This window comes from Belonocnema kinseyi, chromosome 4 (genome assembly GCF_010883055.1).
Source record: "Belonocnema kinseyi isolate 2016_QV_RU_SX_M_011 chromosome 4, B_treatae_v1, whole genome shotgun sequence".
Lineage (NCBI taxonomy): Eukaryota > Metazoa > Arthropoda > Insecta > Hymenoptera > Cynipidae > Belonocnema > Belonocnema kinseyi.
In genome coordinates this window covers 85,738,194-85,764,753 of record NC_046660.1, presented here as the reverse complement: position 1 = coordinate 85,764,753, position 26,560 = coordinate 85,738,194, and the positions used below count along the sequence as shown (strand labels likewise).

General features: G+C 29.4%; 4 protein-coding genes across 6 annotated transcripts in view; all 4 read left to right on the top strand.

Annotated features, from left to right (window-relative positions):
* LOC117170763 (diphthine methyltransferase) overlaps positions 1-5,650 on the top strand; it is a 12,061-nt gene extending 6,411 nt beyond the window's left edge. The window contains exons 1-4 of one of the 2 annotated variants that reach the window (XM_033357800.1): positions 809-1,372; positions 3,176-3,776; positions 3,947-4,079; positions 5,158-5,650. In XM_033357800.1, coding sequence (XP_033213691.1) covers positions 3,176-3,776; positions 3,947-4,079; positions 5,158-5,515 — 1,092 coding nt within the window. In that variant the 5' untranslated portion in view covers positions 809-1,372 and the 3' untranslated portion in view covers positions 5,516-5,650. Of the gene's footprint in view, positions 1-808; positions 1,373-3,175; positions 3,777-3,946; positions 4,080-5,157 lie in introns of those variants that run through there. The other variant, XM_033357799.1, reaches the window with a different exon arrangement.
* Positions 395-748, top strand: LOC117170986 (cyclin-dependent kinase 2-associated protein 2-like). The gene has a single exon (XM_033358030.1). The coding sequence runs from the start codon at positions 395-397 to the stop codon at positions 746-748; it is 354 nt and encodes a 117-aa protein (XP_033213921.1).
* Positions 5,651-16,293: 10,643 nt separating the features above from the next.
* The window catches only part of LOC117170720, a 76,922-nt gene continuing 66,655 nt past the window's right edge, over positions 16,294-26,560 (top strand). For both annotated transcript variants that reach the window (XM_033357734.1, XM_033357733.1), the window contains exon 1: positions 16,294-16,501. The gene's annotated coding sequence lies outside the window, so the exon portion shown is untranslated. The remainder of the gene's footprint in view (positions 16,502-26,560) is intronic.
* LOC117170721 overlaps positions 22,221-26,560 on the top strand; it is a 22,631-nt gene continuing 18,291 nt past the window's right edge. Inside the window, exon 1 of the mRNA XM_033357736.1 lies at positions 22,221-22,519. The gene's annotated coding sequence lies outside the window, so the exon portion shown is untranslated. The remainder of the gene's footprint in view (positions 22,520-26,560) is intronic.

Below are 26,560 nucleotides of genomic sequence, written 5' to 3'. Positions count from 1 at the left end.
TTACTTACAAAAAAAGTTCTTAGGTTCAAAAAAACATTCAGTGAACTGAAAAACTGTGGTCGGTAATATAGGTATTTAGCTGTGTCACATGCCCTTAAAAGATCCCACCAGGTCCCATAAATGAAGGGTCCTTTTTAGGAGGCTAAAATGAAGGGGTGAAGCAAAAAATAAATACGAAGCTTATGTAATCGAATCGCCCGTTTATCGACTTGATGACTGAATTATTGAAATTCCGGAAACAATCTATAAAAAAAACTCTTAATTTCAATTTTTCCAGAAATTTTACATCCATACGCGAGTAAATTGTTCAATTCAGAACCGGCTTGAAAATACTGTCGTCTTTGACGTTTCGATTGCTTAGACGATCGTTAAAATGGTAAAAAGTGAGTCTACAATGGAAAAAGGACCGATAGAAGCTCCTATAAAAATCTCTGAACCGTTGATAACGATTCCGAATCCGAGGGCTCTGCAAAGAGAGCGTCCTATTGCGCAAGCAACTGTTCCTTCGGTACCTGGACAACCAAATTATTCTCAATTAATGAAACCTGCGGAAGCAACTGTTCCGCCAGTACCTGGACAATCAAAATATACTCAGTTACTGAACGTTATTGAGGAACTTGGTAGCGATATTCGACCTGCATATGCCAGCAGTCGTTCGTCTGCTGAACGGATAAAACGTGGACTTGTTCACGCTCGAATGCTAGTCAAAGAATGCCTTGCTGAAACCGAAAAAAGCGCTCGCCAGTAGAAAATTAATTCAAAGAATCTCCAAATATTTAGCGAGTAATAAGAGTTAAGCGAATTTCGATGCCTCAAACGTTTTATTGTGAGAACTCATGTCTGATCCAGAAAGGAATAGAGTTTTAATAGTTTTGTTGTTGTTGAAAAACTACTTTGTTAGTTTCTTTCATTTACTGATACATCACCCTTAAAATGTGTGTGCTCAGTTAAGACAAACGAATTACAAACAGGCTTGTCTTATAACGTGACTTAATCTGCGAAAAATTAAGTTTGGACGATTTAAAAAAAAAAATGGTTAGAAAGCTTATTTAATTCCATGTTGAATAAACACTGCTTGAAGTATTTTCGATTAATAGGTAAATATAAAAATTTGAAGCTTTTCTCAGTTAAATTCTGAAATCTCCTTTTTAAAATTAGGCCAAGAAGATAATGAAATATTCATTGGTTTTCGAATTATCATACAATATGTGGAAGCGTGCACACGACGAAAATCTGTCGCTCGAGCGGCATTCGAGTTTTTGTTAACGCATGGAAAATAGGAGACGCGTTAATAAAAGACTTCTCGACTGCCGCTCGACCGACTCACAGAGTTAATCACTTTCTAAACCAGCTTGTTTGTAATCTGATTTTCGTAAGTAAACATACAATTTTGACTGGTAGTGTATTTCTTTTGCTTTCAATGTTTCTTTAATGATTGAAAATTCCTAGACTATTTCTAGTCAGCTCTATTATTTTCTATCAATATTTTAAGAAAGAGAGAGTAATCTTCAATGTTCTACCTCAATTAGACTTGATTTAATATTTAAGGAGTCCTATTTAAGATGGACTTATGACACTATTTACTTATTACTTATTGCAATTAAGAAATGGACTTTGGATTCCCGAGCGATGATTTTTAAAACTATAGACTAATATTTATCCGCTTTTATGTTTAATGTAAACGTATCAATTTATTGAATTTTAAATTAATATTTATATTTTAAAATTTGAAATGTATACATTCGATTTTTTGTTTATATGTGAATTAACGGCATTACTAATTACAATCATAGAGTAGAAGACCTTAGTTTTTCATTCGGAATATTGTCTGAAATAATCGATTTTAGTGCAAATCATAGAAATGGATCTGTCAGTGTTTAAATAGGTGAAAACGAGAAGGACCAAAGTATAAAATAATATGACACTTCGGTGTAGTCGAAAAAGCCTTACTTCAATATGAAAAAGTACAAACCATGACTTCCTACAGGAAATGTAAGGTGGGCACTTGAACGAAAAATTTGGGTTTAAAAAAAAAAATTGAGTAAAAAAATAAATTAAAAATAGTTCCATAAAAAATGGTTTAGTTTCAAACTTTCTACTTTTAAAGTCTAAAATCGACAAAGTTGTATTTCACGCGTCGAATTTTGGTTAGTCTAAATTTAAAAAATCCATTTGGCCAGCTCAAAATTTTAATTTTTCAAAGCTTTGAATTCCAAATTGAACGAGATTAAGGGCTTCTAGTTTCATTTTAGAAAATTCTAAGCACTTTGAATTGTATATTTTCGAAGATTTGGATTTGAAAATTTAAGTGACCACCCTTTAAAGTAAAATATAGTTACCAAATATTTTAACCCTAAGACTTATAATTATTTTCAGTATTATTTACTTTTTTAATGATTAATTTGTTTTTTTTCTATCAGTGTAGAATGCTTGTTTGTAGTCTCAGAGACGGGAAAAATTATTTATGTTTATACATTAGATTTTTCGCAAAAATAAAAAATAAAATTTACGAAGTTTGTTCTATTTTTCGCATTATGAGAATCCTAAGATTTTGACAAAACTTGAAAACTGTAAAATTCCCGTTTCTGAAAATATAGAATATAATGACTGAATTTTGTGGTGCGTTTCTAATATATAAGCAATTATGTTCCTAACTAGTTGAATCGTGTAATGCTCAGGAAATTTAAGAAAAGTGATATCGTAATATGTAGCCAATACCAACACACATTGTAACAAAACTGTTACTAAATCTGAATTATGTAATTTAAATAAATGACTTGCTACTCGTACCTACGACGATAAAAGATAGTTTACAAATCGGAGAATTGTAATCGAAATCCGAAGTATTTTGTACAATGTATTGCAGTGCCATAAACCTTAAAACCCCCAACGTTGACTTATTGTAATATTCATAAATTTAATAAAAATTGTAAACCAACTCAGTCTTTCATTTCTCCCTTAACTAAAAAAATCGATATTCAAAGACGACAGTTTTATAAAGACGCGCTTCTACATTTATTAACATTACTCAAATTTATTTCAAGTCGATTTTATTTAATATTTTTAATAGGGAATTATCTTTTATTTCTACTTGTAGATTTTTCAAACCTACATATTTTTTTATTCCCAGATTCTGAATTTGATGTAAGAATAAGCAAATTCTCTTTTGTTTCAGATGACTTCAAAAATGTTCTCCACACTAGATTCCTTTGACACCATACTTTCAGCAGATTCAGTAGAATGGTGCCCCATAGAAAATTTCAGAGACATATTCGTTTGCGGAACTTATAAGTTATTAGAAAAAGAATCTATAGATGCATCCGAATCGCAAAAACGTGTCGGACGAATTTATCTGTTTCAAGTAGAACATGGAAGATTGAATTTGCTCGAGCAGTTAGAGGGCGCTGCAGTTTTAGATATGAAATGGGCCCGCTCAACGGTTTCCAATAAGATTTTGCTCGGGGTTGCAAATGCCAAGGGAATGTTACAGATCTATGAATTGATAGGTGATTCAAGGCCATGTTTACGATTTCTAAAGCAAATTCACATCGAGAAACCAGGAGAAGTTGTATTGGCTTTGTCTCTAGATTGGTCGATGGGAGAACAATTTATTAATAATTTGTCTACAAGAATTACAGTCAGTGTTTCGAATGGTTCAGTCCATGTTTTTGAATTAACGGATGAAACGTTGGAGGAAATTAAATCTTGGCATGGTCACGAGTATGAGGCTTGGATTACTGCTTTTGATTACTGGAATCCAAATATTATTTACTCTGGTAAAAATTGAAATATTTTCATAATTTAAATTTGAAAGTAAAGAATTCAAACAGTTACTTGAGATTCATAATGTTTGCTTTGATATTGCAATTTGCAATTGCTGATTGTTAGACTTTTTTTAAATTTCTTATTGCTTCAGAAAAATAAAAGCTATCTTTGAATGTTTAAGGTGGAGATGACAGCAAATTTAAATCTTTCGATATCAGGGTCGACACTCCGGTAATGATTAATCGATCTCACACGGCTGGAGTCACTAGTCTTCACAGTAATCCCGGAGAACAATTTTTGTTAGCCTCGGGCAGGTAATTCACGAAAAAACAGAATTTCATTTTCCCAAAAATTGAGCGTAATTATAAATGAAAAACAAATTCTTCTCTTCTGGTTAGAATTTTTTTTTAAAGTATTAACAACTCTTAATGAACTAGAAAACAAAAACATGCGCGCTGCGCGTGTGATAGTCTTTTTTAAAATATAAAGATAATATTAATACAAAATTTTTGTACTTCATAGTATCGCGATTGTCAAAAAAAAAATTCAAAAGGACAATTTTGGTGATCATTATTTATGAAAGCTGATATCTTGACTTCAGATATTTTAGTGTAATACATGTATAAACAATCAAACCGTTGCATGATTTTGAAAATTAGCAATTTCCGATGAGAAGCACTAACATAACCTAAAGTTGTTCTCAATTGCAAGTTTAATTTTTAAAGTCAGATGTTTTTTCTTTAAAATAATATTTTCGGTGAAAGACGCAAACACACCATTTTCTTGCTCAAATATTGTAAATATTCTTTGAAATGTAATGAATTGTTATTAACAAAAGAAATTTTAGACGAAAAAAACTGGCATAAGAAAAAACTGTTTAAAATTTTATATCATCTTTTAAATCTATAAATATATTTTATTTGAAATAACCAATTCCTGGTGAGAACTTTAAACCTAATCTAAAATTGTTTTAAAATATTTTCACTTTAAAATCCAATTATGTTTGATTAAAAGTACCGATTTTCAGTATAAAGCGCCAACATAACCTATCATTTTTAAAAGGTTGTGAATCGGAAAATAGTTTTCAAAACATTTTTTAAACCAATTTCCAATTTCAAATTAAAATTATTTTTGTTTCAAAGTGCTAATTTTCGATTTAAAACGCCAACGTAACCTAAGTTTGTTCGAAAATCACGAATCTTTGAAATTTAGTTTGCAATGTCGATTTAAAGTTGAAATTTTGAAATGCTTTTGATTTACGATGATAATTTATTTTATGGCACCTATTTCAGACATTCTCATTTTTCTAAAAGATGGTATTTCATCTATGCTTCTAAATTTAATTTTGAAAATAATTTAAATTGACAATTAATTATACTGACAACTTTTCAGTTACGATGAGCGCTTGAGACTCTGGGATACCAGAAAATTGGGTCGGCCTATTTCGAAAACAAATTTAGAAGGAAGTGTTTGGAGACTGAAATGGAATACATTCGAGAACAATTATCTTTTGGCGGCTTGTAGCCACAGCGGTTTTCGGGTACTTGATTGTAAAAATATCGAAAAGCCGATAATTTTGGCGGAATATAACGAGCATGAAAGTCTGGCTTACGGCTGTGATTGGTCATTCTTAAATAGCACGGAACTTTTTCAACGAGATTTGTACCCTGAACCAGGACGACAAATTTCTCTAGTCAGCACCTGTTCCTTTTATGATCATTTGTTAAACTTGGCAATAATCGAATTTTGATAGACAATTTCTGAATCGATCTGCAAAAGTTTGTAGGAAATATTTGTATGTAATTGTAAAAATCTATTAATCGAATGACTGAAATTTATTGATTAAAAAACATAATTTCTAGACAATTTTATTTGATCGAATTGATGTTTATTTCTATTTTTATACGTTATAGTGAAAACAAACGCATTTAAAAAAGTCTTTGATTTTCGTTTAGAGATTTTAATGTTATGAGGGATGCAAACGTGCATGAAAAATTATTATAATGATGAAAGCTTATTTTAAAAATTGCAATTAATTATCGGTCTTCGAAATGAGACTGTTATTTGTGATTTCTTATATTTTGTTAAATATTATACCTATGTATGTATATTCAATCTGATGTTTAATTGATAAAAACAATTTTTGTTCCTAATTATTTACAGAAGAATAAAGACATTTAAGTTATAAAACAGTCTTCATTCATTTATATGCGTAGATTTTTTGTACTAAGAAGCAGCAACATTTTTCATAGAACAAAGTCAAAATCATCATAGGGAAGTGGATGAAAGAAAAATTAAAAATCATTTATTCGCGAATGCCTGGCTTTTAATAAAGTTCGCTATATAACATTAGCCCAATATTTGAACCAAACAATTTTATAAAGAAATATTCTAAACGTCAAATTAAGTTATAAAGGTGTTAATAGTAATATTTTTTAAGTGTAAAATGCATTTACGAAATTCTATTTCGTCCTGGTATCGTTTGAAGACATTTCAGTTTCACGGAATACAATCAAATATCAGGAATTTAAAGTAAAAGTACCCTGATTCCGATCAAGATCAAATATATCGGATACATAACCCTCAATTTTTTGACATTTTATTTTATTTCGTGACACCGAAAGGTCGTCAATCGACAAAAGAATAGAACATTACTAAGAAAATACATTATGCACTTTACAAATATTACTATTCGTACATTTATGACTTACTTTTACGTTCAGAATATTTTCTCCAAAAACGAGGGTTTCCCGCTCTTCGGCCCTCTTTTGTTGGTCAGCCACCGACGCGTACAGGGACAGTGGTGGGAGGTGACAGAATGAACATTTGCAGCTTAAAAATTCATTTTTAACCAAAAAGACAAATTTTCAATAAATTAAATGAAGTTTTAAATAAAAAATAAAATAACCTAAAATTGAATATTTAAATGTTCAGTTTTAAAATAATTTTCAACAACAAAAAATCGCAACAAAATAGTTCAAATACAGTAATAGAAATATAAAGTACCTTTTACAAATGAAGAGTTATAGTTATTTAATTTGATATTGTAGTTTTAAAAAAGCCCGATCTCGAAAAAATCGCTGACTTGAAAAAAAAAGATCCCTGACATTTTGAGGTTTTTGCAGCTATAAAAAGTTCCCTGACAATTTCAGGTTTTCCAGGTAGGATAAAGAATATATTAATTCGATTAGCGGATACTATGAGATAAAAAAAAATACAACCTGATCCAAGCAGGTTTTTGCCTGCTTAGAAACAGAAGGGAAATTAAATTTGGACTTACATTTGCAGATCTCTGATAGCTTCCTTTCTTCAGATTCAGAGTCTAAATTATAATTAAAATAAAAAATAAATTATCATTAAATTATAATTAAAAATTATGTAAAAATATAAAGAATTAGGTATAAGCCCAAAATCTTAAAAATGCAGAGTGAATCATCTCCAAATAAAAATAGGTTTTGTTGTATTAACTGCAATATGATGCGGCCATGTATTCGTAGTAGATCTAAGTCCCAAGGAGTTCCGAAAAGTTTCAAAATGTTCCAGAAAGTCCTAAATTTTTCCATTATCAGTCGGAGGCATCCGGAATACGAAAAAATATTTAAATCGTAAAATCAAAACACTTTACTTCAAAATCTGGATATTGTTAATTAAATCAATCTGAAAAATTTAGCTTTTAACTGTACTTAGAATAATATTGTATAAATAAATGATAATTAAATCAAACTTTTTATAAAATTTGAATATATCTTCTAAACAGATATTAAGAGAGGAGTTCAATTCTTGAGAACGTTAAAAAAATCGAGGAAAAAATTGTTATATGAAATTAATTAATTTTTCAAAGGAACTCGAATAATTTTATTGAGCTACGAGACAGATACGTAAGGATCATCTTTCTGCTCATGACCTGAAAATTAAAACAAAGGCTAAGCTACATTTACATACAACAATGCAACAGTAATGATAAATTGAACTAGCATAAATAAAAATTAAATTATGCAAAAATACGGAAAAGATACTTGTACAAATTTGTGTATACAATAAATAAAAATCCTTGCAAAATATCCATCACAGGAAATCTATGTACCACAAAATAAAAGGAAAATAATGAACTAAAAACTACTAATTTCAAACTCGTCGCTTTCTGAGTGTCTTTTGAGACAGATTTTGCGAACCTAACCTGAAATTAAGTATCGGCTCTTCGTTTTGCACTCACTCACCAATTTTAAAAACTTCAAAGTCCTACTTGTTTTCAGGAAAATATAAGACAAACTTGCAGCAATTTCTGCAAATAACAAGTCGCGACTTGTTTTCCAACGATTTAGCAGCGCCACTAAAAGTTCAGAAATGGCGCGAATGGAATGTCACTGAAAACCGATTCACTCGTAAAAAAGCACTTTCCTTAAATAAATACCTTTCAGAATCACTTCCGTCAATAAATTATTCATTTGAACACAACACTTTACTCATTCGTGAATAAAAACACACGAAAAACTCAGAATTAAGATTTTCTCGTAATCCGCGCGGTAGTGACGCTATTGTGAACTGAAGGATAGGAGCAAGTAAAATTGATAGAAACCGAAATTCGTGGATATGGTATAACCACACGACGATTTCAAAAATTTATTCGCGAATTTTAATTATAATTGATTTTGACACTTGAATCAAATTCAATTTAGTTCAAACACTTGTAAATTTTAATCTTGATAAGCTAAAAACCGGGACCACGTAGCGACGATTTCGTATGCCAGAATGATGCTCGGCGGCGACTGAGAGGTTTGCCAACTTCAGGAAACGAAATACGAAATCTTTTTCGCAAATTTTCAAATTGTTTGCTTAGAATTTAATTCTCATTTCAATTTGAAACTTATAAAATCGATAATAAGAAATTTTAGTGATAATCATTTTCGCATATAAATTGATTGAGAAGCGATAAAATCGTAAAAGTTTTAAGGAAGAAAATGTTATTTTTTGACAACACTGAATTGTGGAGGATTCTGGGTAACGATGGAAAAATTGAAATTGTAAGTGTCCATACAGCATAATTTTAGAATTTATATTAAGAATTTTTGAAATTCAATAGTTTTACAATTAAAAATTTAAGTATTTTAAAATTAAAAATTGAAGTTGAAAGCAAAAACAAATAAATGTTTTAATTTGAAAATTTGGAACGTGGAATAATTTATTTTCAAATGGTTAAAAATTTGAACAATTTGAAATATGAAGCTATTAAAATTGAAAATCAAAAACTAAAAATGTATGAAGTTGAAAGACTTAAATTAGAAGCACATACAAATTAGTAAATTTTAATTCGTTAAAAAAATTGGAAACAGTGGTTTCTTAATTTTTTTAATCGATAAATTGTTAAAAAATATACTACTGAATAATAAATTTGATAGACTTTATTTATGAAATATGTATTAATAAATACAATTCTAGACAAAAAAATTGAAAAATGTTGTGACGCAAAAACTTCCGTCGATAGCAGCTAGGCAATTCGCGCGCGGGCTGTTTTGAGAGTCTCAGATTCGATTCATAATATCAAAGTATCATGCATAAATAAATATTTTTGGATAATATAAAATAATTTATTTAATATTATGTACAATAGAATGCTTCTGTTTTTGAGACAAATCTAACAAAAGTATATAATCCCTGACTTTTTTCAATTCCGCGAATTTGAAGCATTATAAAATTGAAGCATTAAAAAATTAGGTTTTGTTTAACTTTTGAAAAATTTGTATAAAAAATATAAACATTCTATTGCACATAATATTAAATGAATACATTATTGTACGTTATCCAATATTATTTATTTTTGCATAATACTTTTATATCACCTGATTACTTGATTAGTTTTTATTTTTGGCGCTGGTGAACTGTATTATGAATCGAAACAGCTAGCGCGCTAGTTACCTAGACGCTGTCGACTTGAGATGTTAATAATTTCTTGAATATCAATTTGAATAGTTAACATTTTTCAGAAAACTTCTTTGTACTGTTTTTAATAACTTTCTCGCTGGGAGATTGTTGCTGCTCAAAATTCGATCGATAAACGAAAACCTAGAAGTTAGAGAAGTCTGATAAGCGCCACGCATCATAAAAAAATGAACAACAGTTTTTGTAAAATAAAATTTTGAATTCCTTTTTCTCTATCAGTCGAAGGACATTTCGAACTATATTCTCTAAAAATGTTATTGAAAAATCTTCAAAACTGACTGAATGAGTACGAGTTGAAGTGAAAACCCTCCAGGGGTCTTCCCACTCCCGGCAAAATAAGTTTATATGCCCTTATTCGATCCGGAAATTTTGGCATTTTAATTCGTAAGCATGCTATTTGAAAGATTTTTAATGCTTCCTATATTTAAAATTATATAATTTTGTACAATTTTTAACTTGAATTTATTACTTTTTTATTATTGGTATTCTTTATTATTGGGGTTTTAACTTTAAATTTTAAAATTACTGGACTACAATCACGACCGCTATGCGCGCAATTATTAAATGTTGTCACATTTTAAGTATTACGTATTGTACTGAAATGTGTTAAATTAGTGAAAAATACGTATTTTTCTATAAAGAAAATCTTTTGGAACCTTTCAAACCTTTAACATTTTTTTTAAATATCTTGAAATCTTTTAAAAGCTCATGAAATCATATAAATTTCTCTGAAACACCATTAATTCGGTTAAAATATTTTTAAATAGGTACTTAGAAAAAATTCCAAATGTTTTAAAATGCCTCATAATTTCTTAAGCCTTTTGAAATTACTTTAAATCCTCATAGTAAATGGTTACAAATTACTTGAAATCCTGTGAAACTTTGCGAAATCTGTAGAAATAACTTTTAAAATCTTGTAAAATCCCTTAAAAGCCTTAGAAGAGCCTCTAGAAATCTTTTGAATTACTTTGAAATCTTTTGAAACCTCTTGAAACCCTCAGAAGTTTTATAATACTTCGTGAAATATTTTTTATTCTGTTGAGAACTTTTACAAAATCGTTAAAATTCTCTAAATCCCTGGACGTTAAAGGTTTTGTAAACTTGTTTGTAACCCTTAATATCCTGCAAAATCCGTTAGAAGCCTGTCATAAACTATGAAAAGTCGAAAGATTGTTGGAAATCTTGTGAAATACTATGAAATACTTCCTAAAAGTATATTTAAAATCCATTCAAAACTTTAAACAGTTTTACGATATGCCCTGATATATTTTCAATTCAATTGAAAACGCTTTAAAACTTTGAAAATCTCTCAAAATCCTTTGCAGTTCATAGATATATTATGTGAAAGTATTTGAAACCTTTTACAATTCTTTATAGTCTCTAGAAATTATTTCAACTTGCTTAAAATCCGATTTCTAAACGTCTTGGAAAGTTGATATGCCTTTTAATATCTCAAATTTATCAAAAATAAATCTCTGGTGGATTTAAAATTTTAAATCCCTTGAAATTCCATTAAATTCTTCTTCGTAACATTTTAAAATCTCTATAAATAGTCCGAAATACATCGGAAACGTTCAATTTTTATAACATTTAAAACCCATGAGATATCTTCTAAAATATTTTGAAATGTTTTGAAATATTTTGAATCTAAATATCTGGTGTACACTGTACACTCAAAATTAAAATCATCAACCCTTCGGTATTAACGAATTAATGACAATGGGTAATGTTTTATATTTAAGGAAATTATATGTTTTATTTTCTTATCAAGGTAGATCATTTAAAATCTATATTTGCAAGAAATAAAATATTGTGCCATTATAACGATTATAAATTAAACTAGTAGTAGTTGCAAACCAAATGTAAGTTAGAAGCAGATTTCGTTTTCAAATTATTTTCAATTGTTTGAAAAAACAATGAGTGTGATATTTTCGGGATACATTAGACTCTGCGACACTTCTCGTTTTCGGGGTTGTAGGGGAAGCGAACACGAAGTGTCAGAATACCCTCTCTCCTGCGATACGCGAGAGCCACGTGACGCGCGTGCGAATTCAAACGCTCTCAAGCGCTGTACAGCTTTGTCACGTATGTTCGGTGAAAGGAAACCTTCCCTTCAGTGGCCCCGAAACGAAAACCTTTTTGAGGGGCAATTTATTGAATTATGAATTTCGCGAAATTCATCATTAAAGTTTTGAAATTTCAATCTAATTGGATCTTGAAGAAGATAATTGTTAATATCAGAACGCAAATTTCTGAAATTTCAAGATTAATTACCGATTCTAAGTTTGAAAATTTTTGAGTACTTTTTCGAAAAAGAGACAATATCAACATGTCAGGATTCCTAATGAGTAATTTCATGAAGTTGAGCTCCCGAAAATTTCGTTTTCAAATGTTCCAGCAGTGAGCCACTCACTTTTTTTACGTATTTGTGTTAGCGGCTCCATTGAAATTCTCTTTTAAAAAAATGTTACAATATAGGTTAAAGGCATGTGAAACTTAGAAAATTGTCGATTTCACCAGTTTTAGGCTTCCCCGGCTTTTTTATAGAATAATAAATATTTTGTCTTAAAAATTTGGGAAATGATAGCGAACATGCTAACGGACGTTCCCACACACTTTTTTTGTAGGTTAATTCAAAAAAGTTTTAATTTAGCAAAATGTGATTAATTTGCATAGCACTTAGGGAATTAGTATCGATTTTTTCAGTGTTAGATTCCCCCGGCTATTTTCCTAGGATAAGAAATATTTTGTCTTCAAAATCTGGGAAATGATAGCGAACATGCTAACGGACGTCACCCACACATTTTTTTTCAAAGAAATGTTGATTTTGCTAACAACCTGTGGATATTTCGAGGTTATGTGTGTTAGAACTCTCCCGAGCGTTACTTCCAAAATACACAATATTTTTGGCCGAAAACTTTGGACTTATAAATAAACATGGCAACTAATCTCCCGGAGCTAACCTTGTTTGCAGGTAATTAAAAAAGTTTATTTCATAAATAATTTCCAAATTATCGGTAAGGCAGAGATGAAAAACGACGTAACCTCAAAATAATACATACAATTTTTATTTAGCACAATACATTTTTTTTGTTATTATCCCTCAAAAAAGAGTCTGGGGACGTCCATTATGATATTTTATAGCATCTCTGAATTCAGTTTTTAAAAATTTTTATTTTTGTGGAAAAAAAGCCGTGGGAACTGTACCCGTTTGACCACACGACGAAGTATCACATGCCCTTAAGGTATTTGATAAACAGTTTGACAGAACAAAAGGTATATGCTGCCTTGTTCGGAGTGCATGTTTGTGGGTGAAATGAGGCAAGGAGTGGGGGCGAACGAACGAAGGGGAAATCGGAAAGCGAGAAGTGTCTTAAGAGAGAAATGTCGTAGAGTCTACTGTATTTCTTCATGCAATTTTTTAAAAGATAGAATCATCAATCGCGCTCTACGAGAGCGTGTAGTTTTTCATTTTCAGGAAAAACATAATTTGTAATCAGAATGAAAATTTCGAATAACTATTAATTTCTTAAGTTTATTTGTTTTTAATATTGTATAAATATAATTTTCCTAAGATTCTTTCAAAAATTCAAAACATTTTGGAAAATTTCAGATTAAAAATTTCTACAAAAAATGGAATCTTTAACCAAATACAGTAAACCCGCGCTAACACGAACTCGAATGGACCCGAATTTAAATTCTCAACAAAAAATGTAATTGTTTAGATTTCAATAAAACAATATTTATATTTTAAATCAAAAACATATGATAAATAAATAAATTTTCTCACGTTTCTGGAGAAAATTCAAAAATATTTTGTGAAGGTTTTGCATCTGTCGAAGAAGAGCTTAGAAAATGTCTAAGGAGTTGTTATTATTTTACATATTTAAAAGTTTAAAAATTTGTTTCATATCTTTAAAAAAATGTTAATTCCTAAAAATGTTTAAACTGACTCCAGTTGTTCCTAGAATTTTCTTAAAAGCTACCGAATTCGTTTTTGACAAATTTGGAAATATTATGTAATGTTTTAAAACTCTTTTTAAATAATTTCTTAAAATTATTTTTTGGAAATGAAGAATTACTTTAAATATTTCTAGGAATATGGGAAAAATGGTATTATCTTGAAACTTTTTTAAATCTTTAAAAAACTTCTAAATTTAATTTCTAAATCTTCAAAAATCTATATTTTGTTTTAAGAATATTAAAATCTTTTTAAATTTGAAATTATTTCTTAAATATTTTAATAACTTCTGAAATTCCCTCTAAAATGTTGAAAAAATTCTGCCAAATAAAAAAAAAGTTTCTTAAAATCTTCCAGATTCGTTTTAAAAAATGTGGAATCTTTCTCAATATTCTCTCGAAATAAATTTGATAAATAAAAAATTATTTACAATATTCCCAGAAATAATAAGAAAACTTTTTAATCTTTTAAAACCTTTCAAAATTTTTAAAAAGCTTCCAAATTTGTTATTCATAATCTTTAAAAATCTAGATTTTGTTTAAAATTGGTTGAAATACTTTTAAATTATAACTTATTTTTGCATTTTTTAAAAATATAAAAATGTATTGATTTTTACATTATTCTACACATTATGTTCATTACTTTATTATGTTCATTACTTTACATTATGTTTTGAAATAATAATTGAATCAAACAAATTTTTAATCAGAAATAGTTAAGTCCTCAACTAAGGTAAACGTCCCAGTAATCGTGACCTTAGTCCTAGTAATCGTGATGCCCATATTTTTGCTTTTTATTTAATTTAAATGAATACCGTTTGTATTTGCTTTTATAAAATACGAAAAATAAGTATATTTTATAATTAATTGTTACTTGTACAATATATTTTACCAGTATATTTCAGGTATGTATAATCATGCTTTACGATTACTCAGACCGTCAAGATTGCTGGGACATTCACCTTAAAACAGATTAATATTTAATCAAAGACTCGAATTTTTACCGTAAAAAGATTTCATTTTTACCAAAAGAGACCAATTTTCTACGAAATAGTTTCTACCGAGAAGATTAATTTTTTAACAAGAAAGACGAATTTTTTAAAGAAATAGCTACATTTTCTAACAAAAAAGAGGAATTTCCAAATAATAATTACATTTTCAACCAAATACTTGATTACTTATGAATCTTCTACCAGTGAAAATTAATTTTTAATAAAATAGTTCAACTGCTCACTAAATACTGGAATTTTCAACCAAAGAGATTCACTCTTGACCAAGAAGATTAGTTTTTTCCATAAAAGACGAATTTACAACAAAATAGTTACACTTCCAAACAAGAAAAATGAATTTTTAACCAAAAATGAAACTGTTGAAAAAGATTGTATTTTTACTCAAAAACAGTTGAATTCATCTAAAAGACGACTTTGTAACAAAGCAGTTCAACTCGCAACCAAAAAAAAAATGAATTTTTAACCAAACAGTTAAATTTTTAACCAAAAAACTTTCAGTTTTTACCAAAAGAGATGAATTTCCAAGTATCTTTTGAACTGATTCGAATTAATCATGCAAAATTGACATTTTTGGTATTGAAATCTTATACATTTTTTTTCGAGATTTAAGGAAATTATTTTAAATCTTTTTCAATTTTCTTTTGAAATTAATTTTTCAGATAATTAAACCATTTGAAATGTTCCCTGGAAACTTAAGAATTTTAATTTGATTCTCTTGATGCGTTTCAAAATGCCTTTAAATCTGCCAGATTCTTTTTCGAGATGTTTTGAAGTCTTCAAAACTTAAAATTAATTATTTAAAATGAAAACTAAATCATAAAAAATATTTTTCTCATATTTTTGAAAGTGTGAAAAAGTTTACAAATTATAGAGTGGTAGCTAAATGTTAAGAGAGGAATTATGTCGTGTAATACATCTTAAAAAAGTATCTTCAATCAAACATTTTTCTTTTATAAACAGTGCTTAGAAACATTTCGATATAAATTTTATCATGAAATAAAATTGGACGTGGCACATACACCGACATTTCGGTACAAAAAGCCGGATTTTTTCGGCACGAATAGGGATAGCTGGAAAAGGAGCTATTGTACCGAAAATACGGCAAGAATACCCGGATTCTTTCGGTACGTGTAGACACTCCCAATACGATTATTTATTTAAAAAAATTAATTTACAAAATTGAAGGTGCAGAAAATTCGTTATCATTATTAAACGATAAATAATTAAAAACAGTCACTAAAAATCATATAATCACGCAACGTCGCAGCCAATCAGGTTTTTGATATGGATTTGTGCGAGATATTGATACACCATACTTTTTTTAGTTAGGATAGATATACAATTTCGCATGTTTAAGCTTGTTTAACTTTTTTGAAAGCATCCAATTTAATACTGTAAACATTGCAATAAAGTTTAAATATATAAAAAAATCTTATAAGTTTAAAATCTAAAAAAAATGCAAATGAAGAAAAAGGAAAGAGGATGTAACATGCAACAAGCAACGAATAACGCGTTGCTTAAAAAATCAAAACACTGCCCCAGTTACTTTCAAACTTGAAAATCGACCGCTAGAGCGCGCAGTAGTGCGTCCGATATCCGCAGTTCGAGATATCTCGTTGGCGTGGATAGTTCGATAAAAATCAGTCCAGGTTGGTTCGTCCGGGGCTGTCTTCTTTATCCAGGAAGCTCTTTCGGAAGTGTCAAAAGTTGCTAAAAAGTGTCGTCTTCCTCGCGAGTGTCTGAAATTATCCTGGACCTGTCAAGACGAGTAAACATCCGGAAATTCCAACACAGCTTCCCTTGTTTTTATTTCGTTCCGACCTCTCTCGGTGAGTGAAATAGTACAACTCAAATGATTTAAGCATGATTATGGATTAGAAGGAGTGTCCGCAAATTGAAGTGCTCTAAGGATCAGCTGCAGGGTGCGCTGATCCTGTCACAGAATGACCCACAAAAGATCTCACTAGTTCAGCACCTGTCACTTTTGGACGCGTTCCATGAAGTTCAACTAACAAGTTGAATGGTTGAAAGGGCTGGAAATGAAGGTTAGGATCATTCTCATCCATAATGCTGGACATGCATAATCTCTAGAAAATCCTTAAAGTATCGTTTTGAGGATTCATGAAAATCAAAATAATAATTGTATAAAGTTTTTAAAAAATGGGTAGGTGGTGCCTTTTCAGAAAAAAAGATTAATGGTTATAAATTACATTTATATTCTATCATGATTCGAACGCGTTAAGGAGTTCCTTCCGCCAATTAATTTAGACTAGTTTGTGGTGCGACGAACCGTGTCTCGTCACTGATTATTCCAATTTAAATTTAATATAAGTCTACCCTTTTTATTGCATTTAAAGGGTTTTTGACAAAATGATACCGTGATTTTTTTGGATTTTATGTAGTATTTTGGTGGTATATTGACTTGTCCTGCACTCCATTTTATTGAGAGCTTTGCGTGGCAAGGACTTTTTATCGATCTGTAGCGATTGTAAACAAACGGTAACAACACGAGAACAAATTACAGGGGTTTGCTAATGTCAGTCTCACTGTTGTGACAGAAATTGCAGCGAAAAAAATTATTAATAGAGACAATTAGTACAGGATTTTGCACTAAATTATTCAGGAGTTAAATTAATTTATTGATTTTGTTAAAAAATTATGAGGTGGGACAAAGAATAATAAATTACACCAAATTACACTGAGTGTTTGTAATATATTTATCCATTTTATTTTACTGTCTGTAATGTTATGAGATGTTTAAGAATATACAGTACGTACAATCTATCTCAAAAGTCGTCAATCTTTAAAATGTTTAAAAAAATAGAAAACTATAGATCTATTACTAATTTCTACAAATTTCGACGGAAAGGCTCTTAAGCGTACTTCAGAAAATATAATTCAGGGTAAAATTGTTTATTTCAAAATAATTGCTTAGAGTTATCGTTTTTGTTTTCTCTTCACAGGGAAAAGTAACTATTATTATTAAATCCTAAGCCTTATATCATTCATTGAAGGATTCTCTAAAATTTTATTTGGGTGGTGCTTATTAAAATATAAACTAGAATTGTTTATAACAATAGTAACTGTATGATTTATAAATTAATTTTTTGAAAAAAAAACCCGCTCAAAAAGAATTGTAGAGAATCCTTCAAAGAAAAAAAAAATTGTTTATATAAAAGTAATGTTTATTTAACTACTGTTAAATAAACAATATTAACTTGAATTTCTTCTCAAAAGCATGCTTACAAGCGTCCGTAAAAGTGTGCTAAAACCAATAATAGATCCATTATTGTCAATTTTATAAATCATTTTAAAAATTGGCGACTTTTGAGATTGATCGTTCGTAGTGTACATACTTAAAACAAATTCTTGATTTTTTTTCTGTCTTGAACTTGAAGATACAAATCGACGCCAATTTTTCAATTTCACAAAGCTCAGCGTAAACGACACGTAAAAGTCTATATTGTCAACTCCCGAGGGCGATGTCCCCCGGTCTTTTGTATTCCCCTCGTACAGATGTTCATTCATATATAAGCGACAGAAATCAAAAGGCTAATGCGTACACGTGTGATGAACTCCGCGCAAGAAAACTGCCGAAAACAGGGCACCTAGCGGACCATAGGAAATCAAGAAAAGTCCAGGCATTTTTACTAGGAAAAACCCGAGAATTTTGTTCTGTTATCAGAAAACCCACTTTCTTTCTACTTTAACTTTTTATTCTTCAGTTGAGTATCAGAGACAGAAAAATCTAAAAAGTCTGATTGTTTCGGGTATGGCACTAACAAATTTAATTGATTCTTTATTATATGGACTCATATGAGTATACTATACAGTACCCATCTTAAATTATCTTAATATTAATTGTGTATGAGTTAATATTTAGTTTCCTATATATATATATTAAGAAAAATCAGAATTCTGTATAAAATGAGCCAAGATGAAAATATTTGGTCAATTTTTTAAGAAGGTATTGTAAATGTAGTTTTCTTGTATGTATGTTTCTTTCTGCAGAAAAATTATTCAATTTTTTGGACATATTTGAATAATTGACTCGAATTTGCACTATTTTTAAAATATCTTGACAACATGACTTCATCCTGGCTCATTTGATCAAAAATACTGATAGCTTTTAACATATTCACAGAAAAAAATGTATCTCATATAATTAACATTAAAAAAAATACAAGACTTAGGGTATTTGATTGAAAATTTAATTCATTTGGTAAAAAGTCATATTTTTGTCGAAGATTCAACTGTTTTGTTGAACATTCGTGCTCTATGTATTTTTTGCTTAAAATGTTATCTTTCTTGTTCGAAAATTCGACAATTTCGTTGCAAATTCACTTGTTATATGGTTACAAAATTAAACTGCTTTTTTAAATCGTCACTCGTGCTAAAATCTCAACTATTTAGTTGTAAATAAAACTGTTTTGTTCAAAGTTAATTTCTTTTTTTATAATCTTACTATTTGATTGCAAATGTAATTCTTTTCTGGAAAGCTTAACTAATTTGTTAAACTTTCATCTATTTTGTTTGATAATTCGAACATTTTGTTGCAAATTCATATGTGCAGATTAAAAATTTGTCCATTTGGTTAAAAATTCATCTTCATAGATTAAAAATTCGACTATTCGTTTAAAAATTCAGCTGTTGTTTTTAATTCCTTACTTCTGCTTGAAAGTTTTACTATTTGATTGTAATTCTATTTGCTTGGTTGAAAGCTATTTTTTTGTTAATAGTCCAATTATTTGGTTGAAAATTGAATTAATTTGTTGAAAATTCAACTATTTAATTAAAGTGTTTTTTTTGTCTATAATTAATCTGTTTTATTTAGAATTCGTCTGTTTGGAGTAAATATTCCTCTTTTGGTAGAACAGTCATCTATTTTTGGTTGAAAATTCAACTGTCATCTTAAAAATGCATCGTTTTGGCTTGGATATTCAACTATTTGGCTGAAATGGTAACTGTTTTTGGTTAAAGTTTAATCTTTTTACATTCTCAGCAGAGTAGATATTAGATTTACGTCTTTTTGTTAAATGTCCATGTTTTGAGACCCCCATACCCCGAAAAACAGGTTTTTGCGAATTTGTCTGTCTGTATGCCTGCCTGTAGATTTTTAGCCTGCTATCACGATAAGTTTGTAAGCCAGACGTTTTGGATAAAAATTCAAAAAGTGAGCGCATTTAAAAAATATTTGAGACTGCTTTGTTCAAATTTTAGAAGTTCAATGTACGGCTGTTCGTAGCACGCACAAACTCAGAAGATTTATCCTTGCGACTTTTTCTTAATAAAACAAAATTAATAAAGTAATATCATTTTTTAAATAAAAAAACAAGCGACATTTAACATTTTAAACCAAACAACGCACGATTTAAAAAAAGTCAAGATAACAAAAACATTGATTTTTTGCAAGCCCTACAAGATTATTATAACTACTTTTTGATTTTTCGTGAAAAATCGAAAATTCAAATTTTTATCCTAAAAAAAATAATGAGAAATCAAAAATTTCATTTTGCTATCAAACTATGCAAGATAAGAAAAAATATTATTTCACAAAAATTAGGCACCTAAAAAAGATCTGCAAATTTTTTATTGATTAATTTTTTTAAGGGACACGTAGTTTTTTCCGTAAAAGACATTAAAAATTAAAAAAAAAAAACGAATTTTTGGACAAACGATACATGTGACGAAAAATGAAAATGAAATCAAAGTTGTTGAACCAAAAAAGAGCTACAAATTGGTTACGAATAATTTTTCGAAAAGGCGCGTAGTTTTTGCTTTAATAAAAAACGTTACACTAAAAATAAAAAAAATAAAAATTTTGAAAAATGACACAAAGTGCGAAAAAACATTAATAGAAAAAAGTTGTTTAGCCAAAAAAGATCGTAGCATTTTTAAACAATAAATTTTGATATAAAAGTGTTGAATATATGAAGGGTGTAAATTCAAAATTGTATAAGAGCAATTTTTTCGAAATCCGGTTATTTATCAATTTGTTATCGACAATCGAAGGCCGCCATTTGGGCCTTAAAAGCAGTGCTTAGCACTAGGCACGCGATGGGAATTTGTTCGTTAAAGCCGAAGGAGCTTTAACAAAAGAGAATTAATAATGGTCAAATTACAGTTGTCGATGAATTGACCTTTAACAAGTCTGTGCACAAATGTGGGGGGTATACAAAGAAGCGCGAGTTACACAGTACAAAATCTGGGATCAGTTTTGTTGCATGTAATTTCAAAACGGTATTCCATCTCGCTGGTAGTTGGGGCGCGAAACTCGTCGATTGTTTTTGCTGCAAAAATGTAAAAATAATTGACACTTGATGACGTTTCGTATCCCAAGTTCGAGGGAAACGATACCTTGTGAAGTGGTACCATGCATTCACACTACCAAGACTATTTTTTGTTGCAATGGTACCCTGTAATTAGTGTCAGATTCATACTTTGTTTTTCCTGTGTAGATACATTATCTAGCGCGAAGCGTGAGATAGATATATTATCGGACACGAAGCGCGGGTTGATTTTTTTGCAGATTTCTTGTTATAAAATTCGACAAATTGGTTGAAAAATCGTCTTAGTCGGTTGAAAATTCAACTTTTTAATTGAAAACTCCTTAAATTTTACTTCAAAATTCAACGACCTTTTTGCTGTTAACAATACTCGTACCTTGAAAACTCAATTTTTTATTAAAAATTCGTCTTTGGGTGGAAAATTGATCCTTTTTGGTTAAAAATTCAACTGTTTTGTTGAAAATGCACACCCAGAAAAATATTTGATTGAATATACAAAATTTTGGTTGGGTTTACCATAAAATATGGTTATAATATGGACAGAAAAATATTTGGTTGATCCAAGAAAATGTTATGGTTAGTAAAATTCGGTTGTGTTTACCATATCTTTAGGTTATTACTTAGCAAATATTTTGTTTGATCGAAGTAAACCTTTTGGTTAATCCAAGCAAATATTTTGCTCGATCCAAGATAATATTTTGTTAGATTTAAATAAGTGTTTTCGCTGGTCTAAGGAAAGAGTTTGTTTGATTTAATCAAAGCTGGTAGTTCAGCTAACCATAAACGACCCATCACTATGTACATTGTAAATGACTTACCATTGAATTGTGTCATCTTGTGTCAATAGTTTAGTAGTATATGAAACTACTAAATATCACAAGACTAAAAAATCCAAGGCAAGCCATTTGCAGTGTGAATTCATAAATTGTGCTGGATTCGCAGTAAAAAAAAGTGTGAATCTAACTCTCATTTCAGGGTACCATATACCTGCAACAAAAATTAGTCTTGTTAGTTGGAATGGTACCACTTCACAAGGTATCATTTCCCTCACACTTGGGGTACGAAACGTGCCCTACTGTCAATATTATTTTTACAGTTTTGCGGCAAAAACAATCGACGAATTGCGTGTCCCAACTACGAGCGAGATGGCATACCATCTTGAAATTGTCTGCAACAAAATTCATCCCAGAGTTTTTACCGTTTTTACTGTGTTTTTTTGTTTCTTTAATTAAAAACATCTTTCGGTTCTTCTGTAGTCAAAAATCTAATCAAGCAATCTTACGTATTTTTCACATAATCATATCCCAATTGATTGTCTTTCCGGATTACTTGTTTTGATAAGGTTTACCCAGATGCAAACACTTCTGTCTTTTTTTTCGCGACGCTATTGAATGTGGACTGTCATAAACAAAACGATTCAATCAAAAACTTTGATTGATTGCACGAAAAGCATTTGGTAAACTAAAAGAACATTTTTTTCATTGAAACAAAATATTTTCTGAAATCAACGAAATGCGGCCTACAAAACAAGTTTGATGAATGAAGAAAATTTTTTTCTGGGTGCAGTATATTTCAACTTTAAGTCTTAGGAGTATAGCACATATATAAGTATTTTATTAAAATGTATTTATTCCCCTATTGTTACTGTATTTTTGTCGAAAAATTCCCCTATTTCCTCTGTTTTGAGAGCATTTTGGGCTGTAAGGTCTGAAATTTTTACTCATAAAATGAATGTAGATTACTTCCTAGTAGGCCAAGAAAAATAGAGAAAAGTTCACATAAAAAGAGAAATGAAAAATGAATTCCAGACTCTAAGAGATATGAGGTCTGGATCTGTAAGTCGGGAGTAAATTCTAAAGGCTAGATAGCTAGATGCAATATATGAAGTTTCGTTTCAAAGAAATTTTATCCACAGTCCCCAGATGATACCAGAAGATGCTTTAGCATCTGAGCAATTCCTAGTGCTTATCATGAGTTATTAGTGAAAGCAAAAAAAAAATCTCATTCTCTTTTTGCATAACCATTTCTGTTCACGCAAAATTGTTCAAAAATGTTATTGTTCCTCATTTATGGAAATAATAGGAATAGAATCAAGAATTCTAAACCAATTTTTCCTTTTATTTTACAAAGTTTTTATTCATTTTTCAAGAATCATAGTCATATCATAATTGCATTTTCCACTGAATAGATAAATTGTTAAGCCAGTTAAAGTTTTAACCAAGTAATTACGTTTCCAACCAAAAAAGATGAATTCTTAACGAAAAATGTAGGTAATATTGGATATTTCAGCAAAGAATGATTTTTATGTTTAATGAAAATTAGTTGAGAGACTGTGTCTGAGTGAAAAAAAAAAGATTAATGTGCAACTAATGTGATGAACCTTCGAAAAAACACGAATTTCCAACAAATTAGTTCAAGTTTTAAAAAAGTAGTTGAATAAACGTGTCCTTTTTAAAGAAATAAAATTATATTAATTTAAATTGTAATACTAATAATAATTTAGGATCAAATTTTATTGATCACAAAATATAAGATTCGAAGGTCCGTAGTCAAACTAATATTCTCATCGCGACATTGGAGCTACAGCGGTCATATTTTACAATTACGAAAGATTGATAATGTACGATGAACAGTATGATCTAATCTAGGAGTGCGAGTTAAGGTATACATAAGGAATTAAAGCAGCAATGGCGACTGATATTAAACGAGTCTAAATCATCCAGGAGCTTCTTTCAGTGTTCAATTTGAATATCTAGACAACACCCCATATTTAAAATTTAAATAAAAAAATAAATAAATCACACCGAATAAAATATTTTTTGCATTGAACAATAATTAAAAGAAAAATTCCAAATAGAATGATAAGATTATAAAAAAATTGAAGATTTAATGATTCGTGTGGGTCTTTCTTAAAAAGTTTTGGGGATATTCGTTGTCACATCTGGAAAGCAAATGTGTCAACGATAAAAAATGTAGATTCGACCGCGTCGTGTGGGATATGAGAAACCTTCGAGTGATTTTTATCTTGCCTCGAATCACAATTTTTGAAAGGAAGTTTATTAGATATGAGGGAATTGATCAAAAATGAAGCTCGATAAATCATAATTTATAAACTATATGTAAACCTCATAAATGATTAAATAACTTTCTACCTCCCAAATAAAATATCTTCAAAACTAATGACATTAATTTCCATATAAAAAAGAATTTTCTCCAAGTATTTTTTTCCCCCGATTGTAATTTATAATGAAAAAATTAGTATTACATTATTATCGAAATTCTTCAGAATGAACCTAGGTACTTTATTTTAAATGTATTTTTCTTCAAATTTGATCTATATTCAATCTTTATTCAAATATGTAAGCTTACAAAATCGAATATAAATTAAACATTAAATTAAAAATAATAAATATTCAATTAATATCAAATATCAAATGTGGGAGATTTTGAGATTTAAAGCGGTCAGTATTTTCTAAAACTATCACGTGAAAAAATTTTGCGAAGTACATAAGTATTATTATTTTATTTAGCCATGTACAAACAATAAAAAATTTATAAATTGGAAACATATTCAGTGAAAGGAATTAGTTCGATGAATAAATTTTGATAAATATATTTTTTGTTTGATAACAATAATAAATCGATATTTTAGGAGAGTTAACGAAAAGACAAAGCATTTGGCAGGCCTATAATGGAATAGTTTATTATTATTGTTATATTCCTACACGTATGTTAATTATTTTAAATAATAATAAGACCGCCAAATTTATTTTAATTTTTTTATTTATCTAAAATTCCAATTTATTTTTATAATACTAAAAAATGATTTATTACACCAGCTCATCGACTTTTAAATGTAAGTGTTATAAATTTAATAATTTCAGAATTAAACATTTGCCTTTAAAAATTAAATCGTTTAAAATTTTGCAATTAAAGGCGTTTCAAATTGAATAATTTTCAATTAAATATTCCCAAACTTAATTCAATTCCACTTTCAAATAAAAAGCTTATGCAATAGAATAGTTTTGAATTGAAAGTATTAAAGTGTAAATAATTATAGATATAAGTATTAAAAACTTAATGATTAAGACTGAAACTTTCAAGCTTGTACCGCATTTTGATTATAATCTTTGAAATGGACAAATTTGAGGTACATTTAAATCGTTATTAAATCATGATTTTGTATCTTGGATGTAAAACTATTTCTTGAAATAAATAAAAATATATAGATTTATGCTTGCATGTATATAGTCTAAACTGTTTTAAAGTTGGATGTTTTTAATTCTCTCAAAATTTGAATATCAGTTTTTGAAGTTTCACCATTTTATCACCCTGTCAAGATGGTATTGATATAAAGTCTCGCAGAATTTATCCCAACGTTCACATACAATTCAACACGTTCATATCAGTTGCCATGTGCAAATAACGTAAATAAGAGACAAGAATCGTCGTGTAGGTTAGCAAGTGTCTATTTTTCTTGGCCACAAATTTACCCTTTTAAAATAAATTTATCGCATTCAGCAAATTCTGATCGAAACAGGAAAAATAAAATTTATTTAAATTTCAAAACCCAAAAAATTAACGAATTCTTCTAAGATAAAAATATCAGGGTGTCTACCGGTCCGAAAAACCGGGAAGTGACCAGGATTTTTGTTCACGGTGACATGACCGGGAATGTGATTCAGCAACCTAAATTTTTTACTTGAATGTGCTAATATGCAAATTAAAAGTGGTTTCATACATTGCATTCCTTTAATTCTGAGTTAAAGCATGAAATTTAAATGGAAAAATATCATAATTCTCACTTAGAATACGAATTTTCTCAAAAGAATTACAATTCTGACTTGAAACAGTGAATTTTCTAAAAGAACTATAGTCCTTAATTGGGTCAGGGGATTTCAGTTTAGAATTATAATTTAGACTTTGAGACACGGAATTTTCTAAAAAAAAAATAGAATTCTGATTTGGAACAGGGAGTAAATAAAAAAAAATACTTTCAAAAATCACGTAAAGAATTACAATTGTTCTGCTTCGGAACAAGGATTTTTTGAAAAGAATTATAATTCTAAGTTTTTATATAGAATTTCAGAAGGAAATATAAGTTTGACAATTATTTGGTTAGGGAATTCTCGTAAAGAATTATAATTTGAACTTTGAAACAGTGAATTTGTTTGAATTTGAAAATTCTTTTTTTGTTTTATAACAATTTCACAGAATTTTAAACTTCACTCTTCCAAATTATAGAAAAAGGACTACCTATATTTCTGAATTATAACAGAAAATGTTGTAAATAAATATAATTCTGACTGGGAACACGGAATCTCCGTAAATAATTATAATTTAGATTTTGGGTAAAGAATTATAATGTTTATTTTAGGTTCACCTTATAACAGTGAATTGGGTTAACCCGTTAACCGAAGGGGGGGGGGTCGATTTGACCCAGGCTGAAATTTCAAATCGGTACCATTTGCGAACCAAGCAAGAACGCGGGTCCTTACCCCCCACCTACAAAATTGTACTCTAGGATAGAAGCCTCAGGCATAGTTTCGAGTCACTTGTTTCTTTCAGTCAGCTATAGGGTGCAGTCAAAGTGCAGTTTGG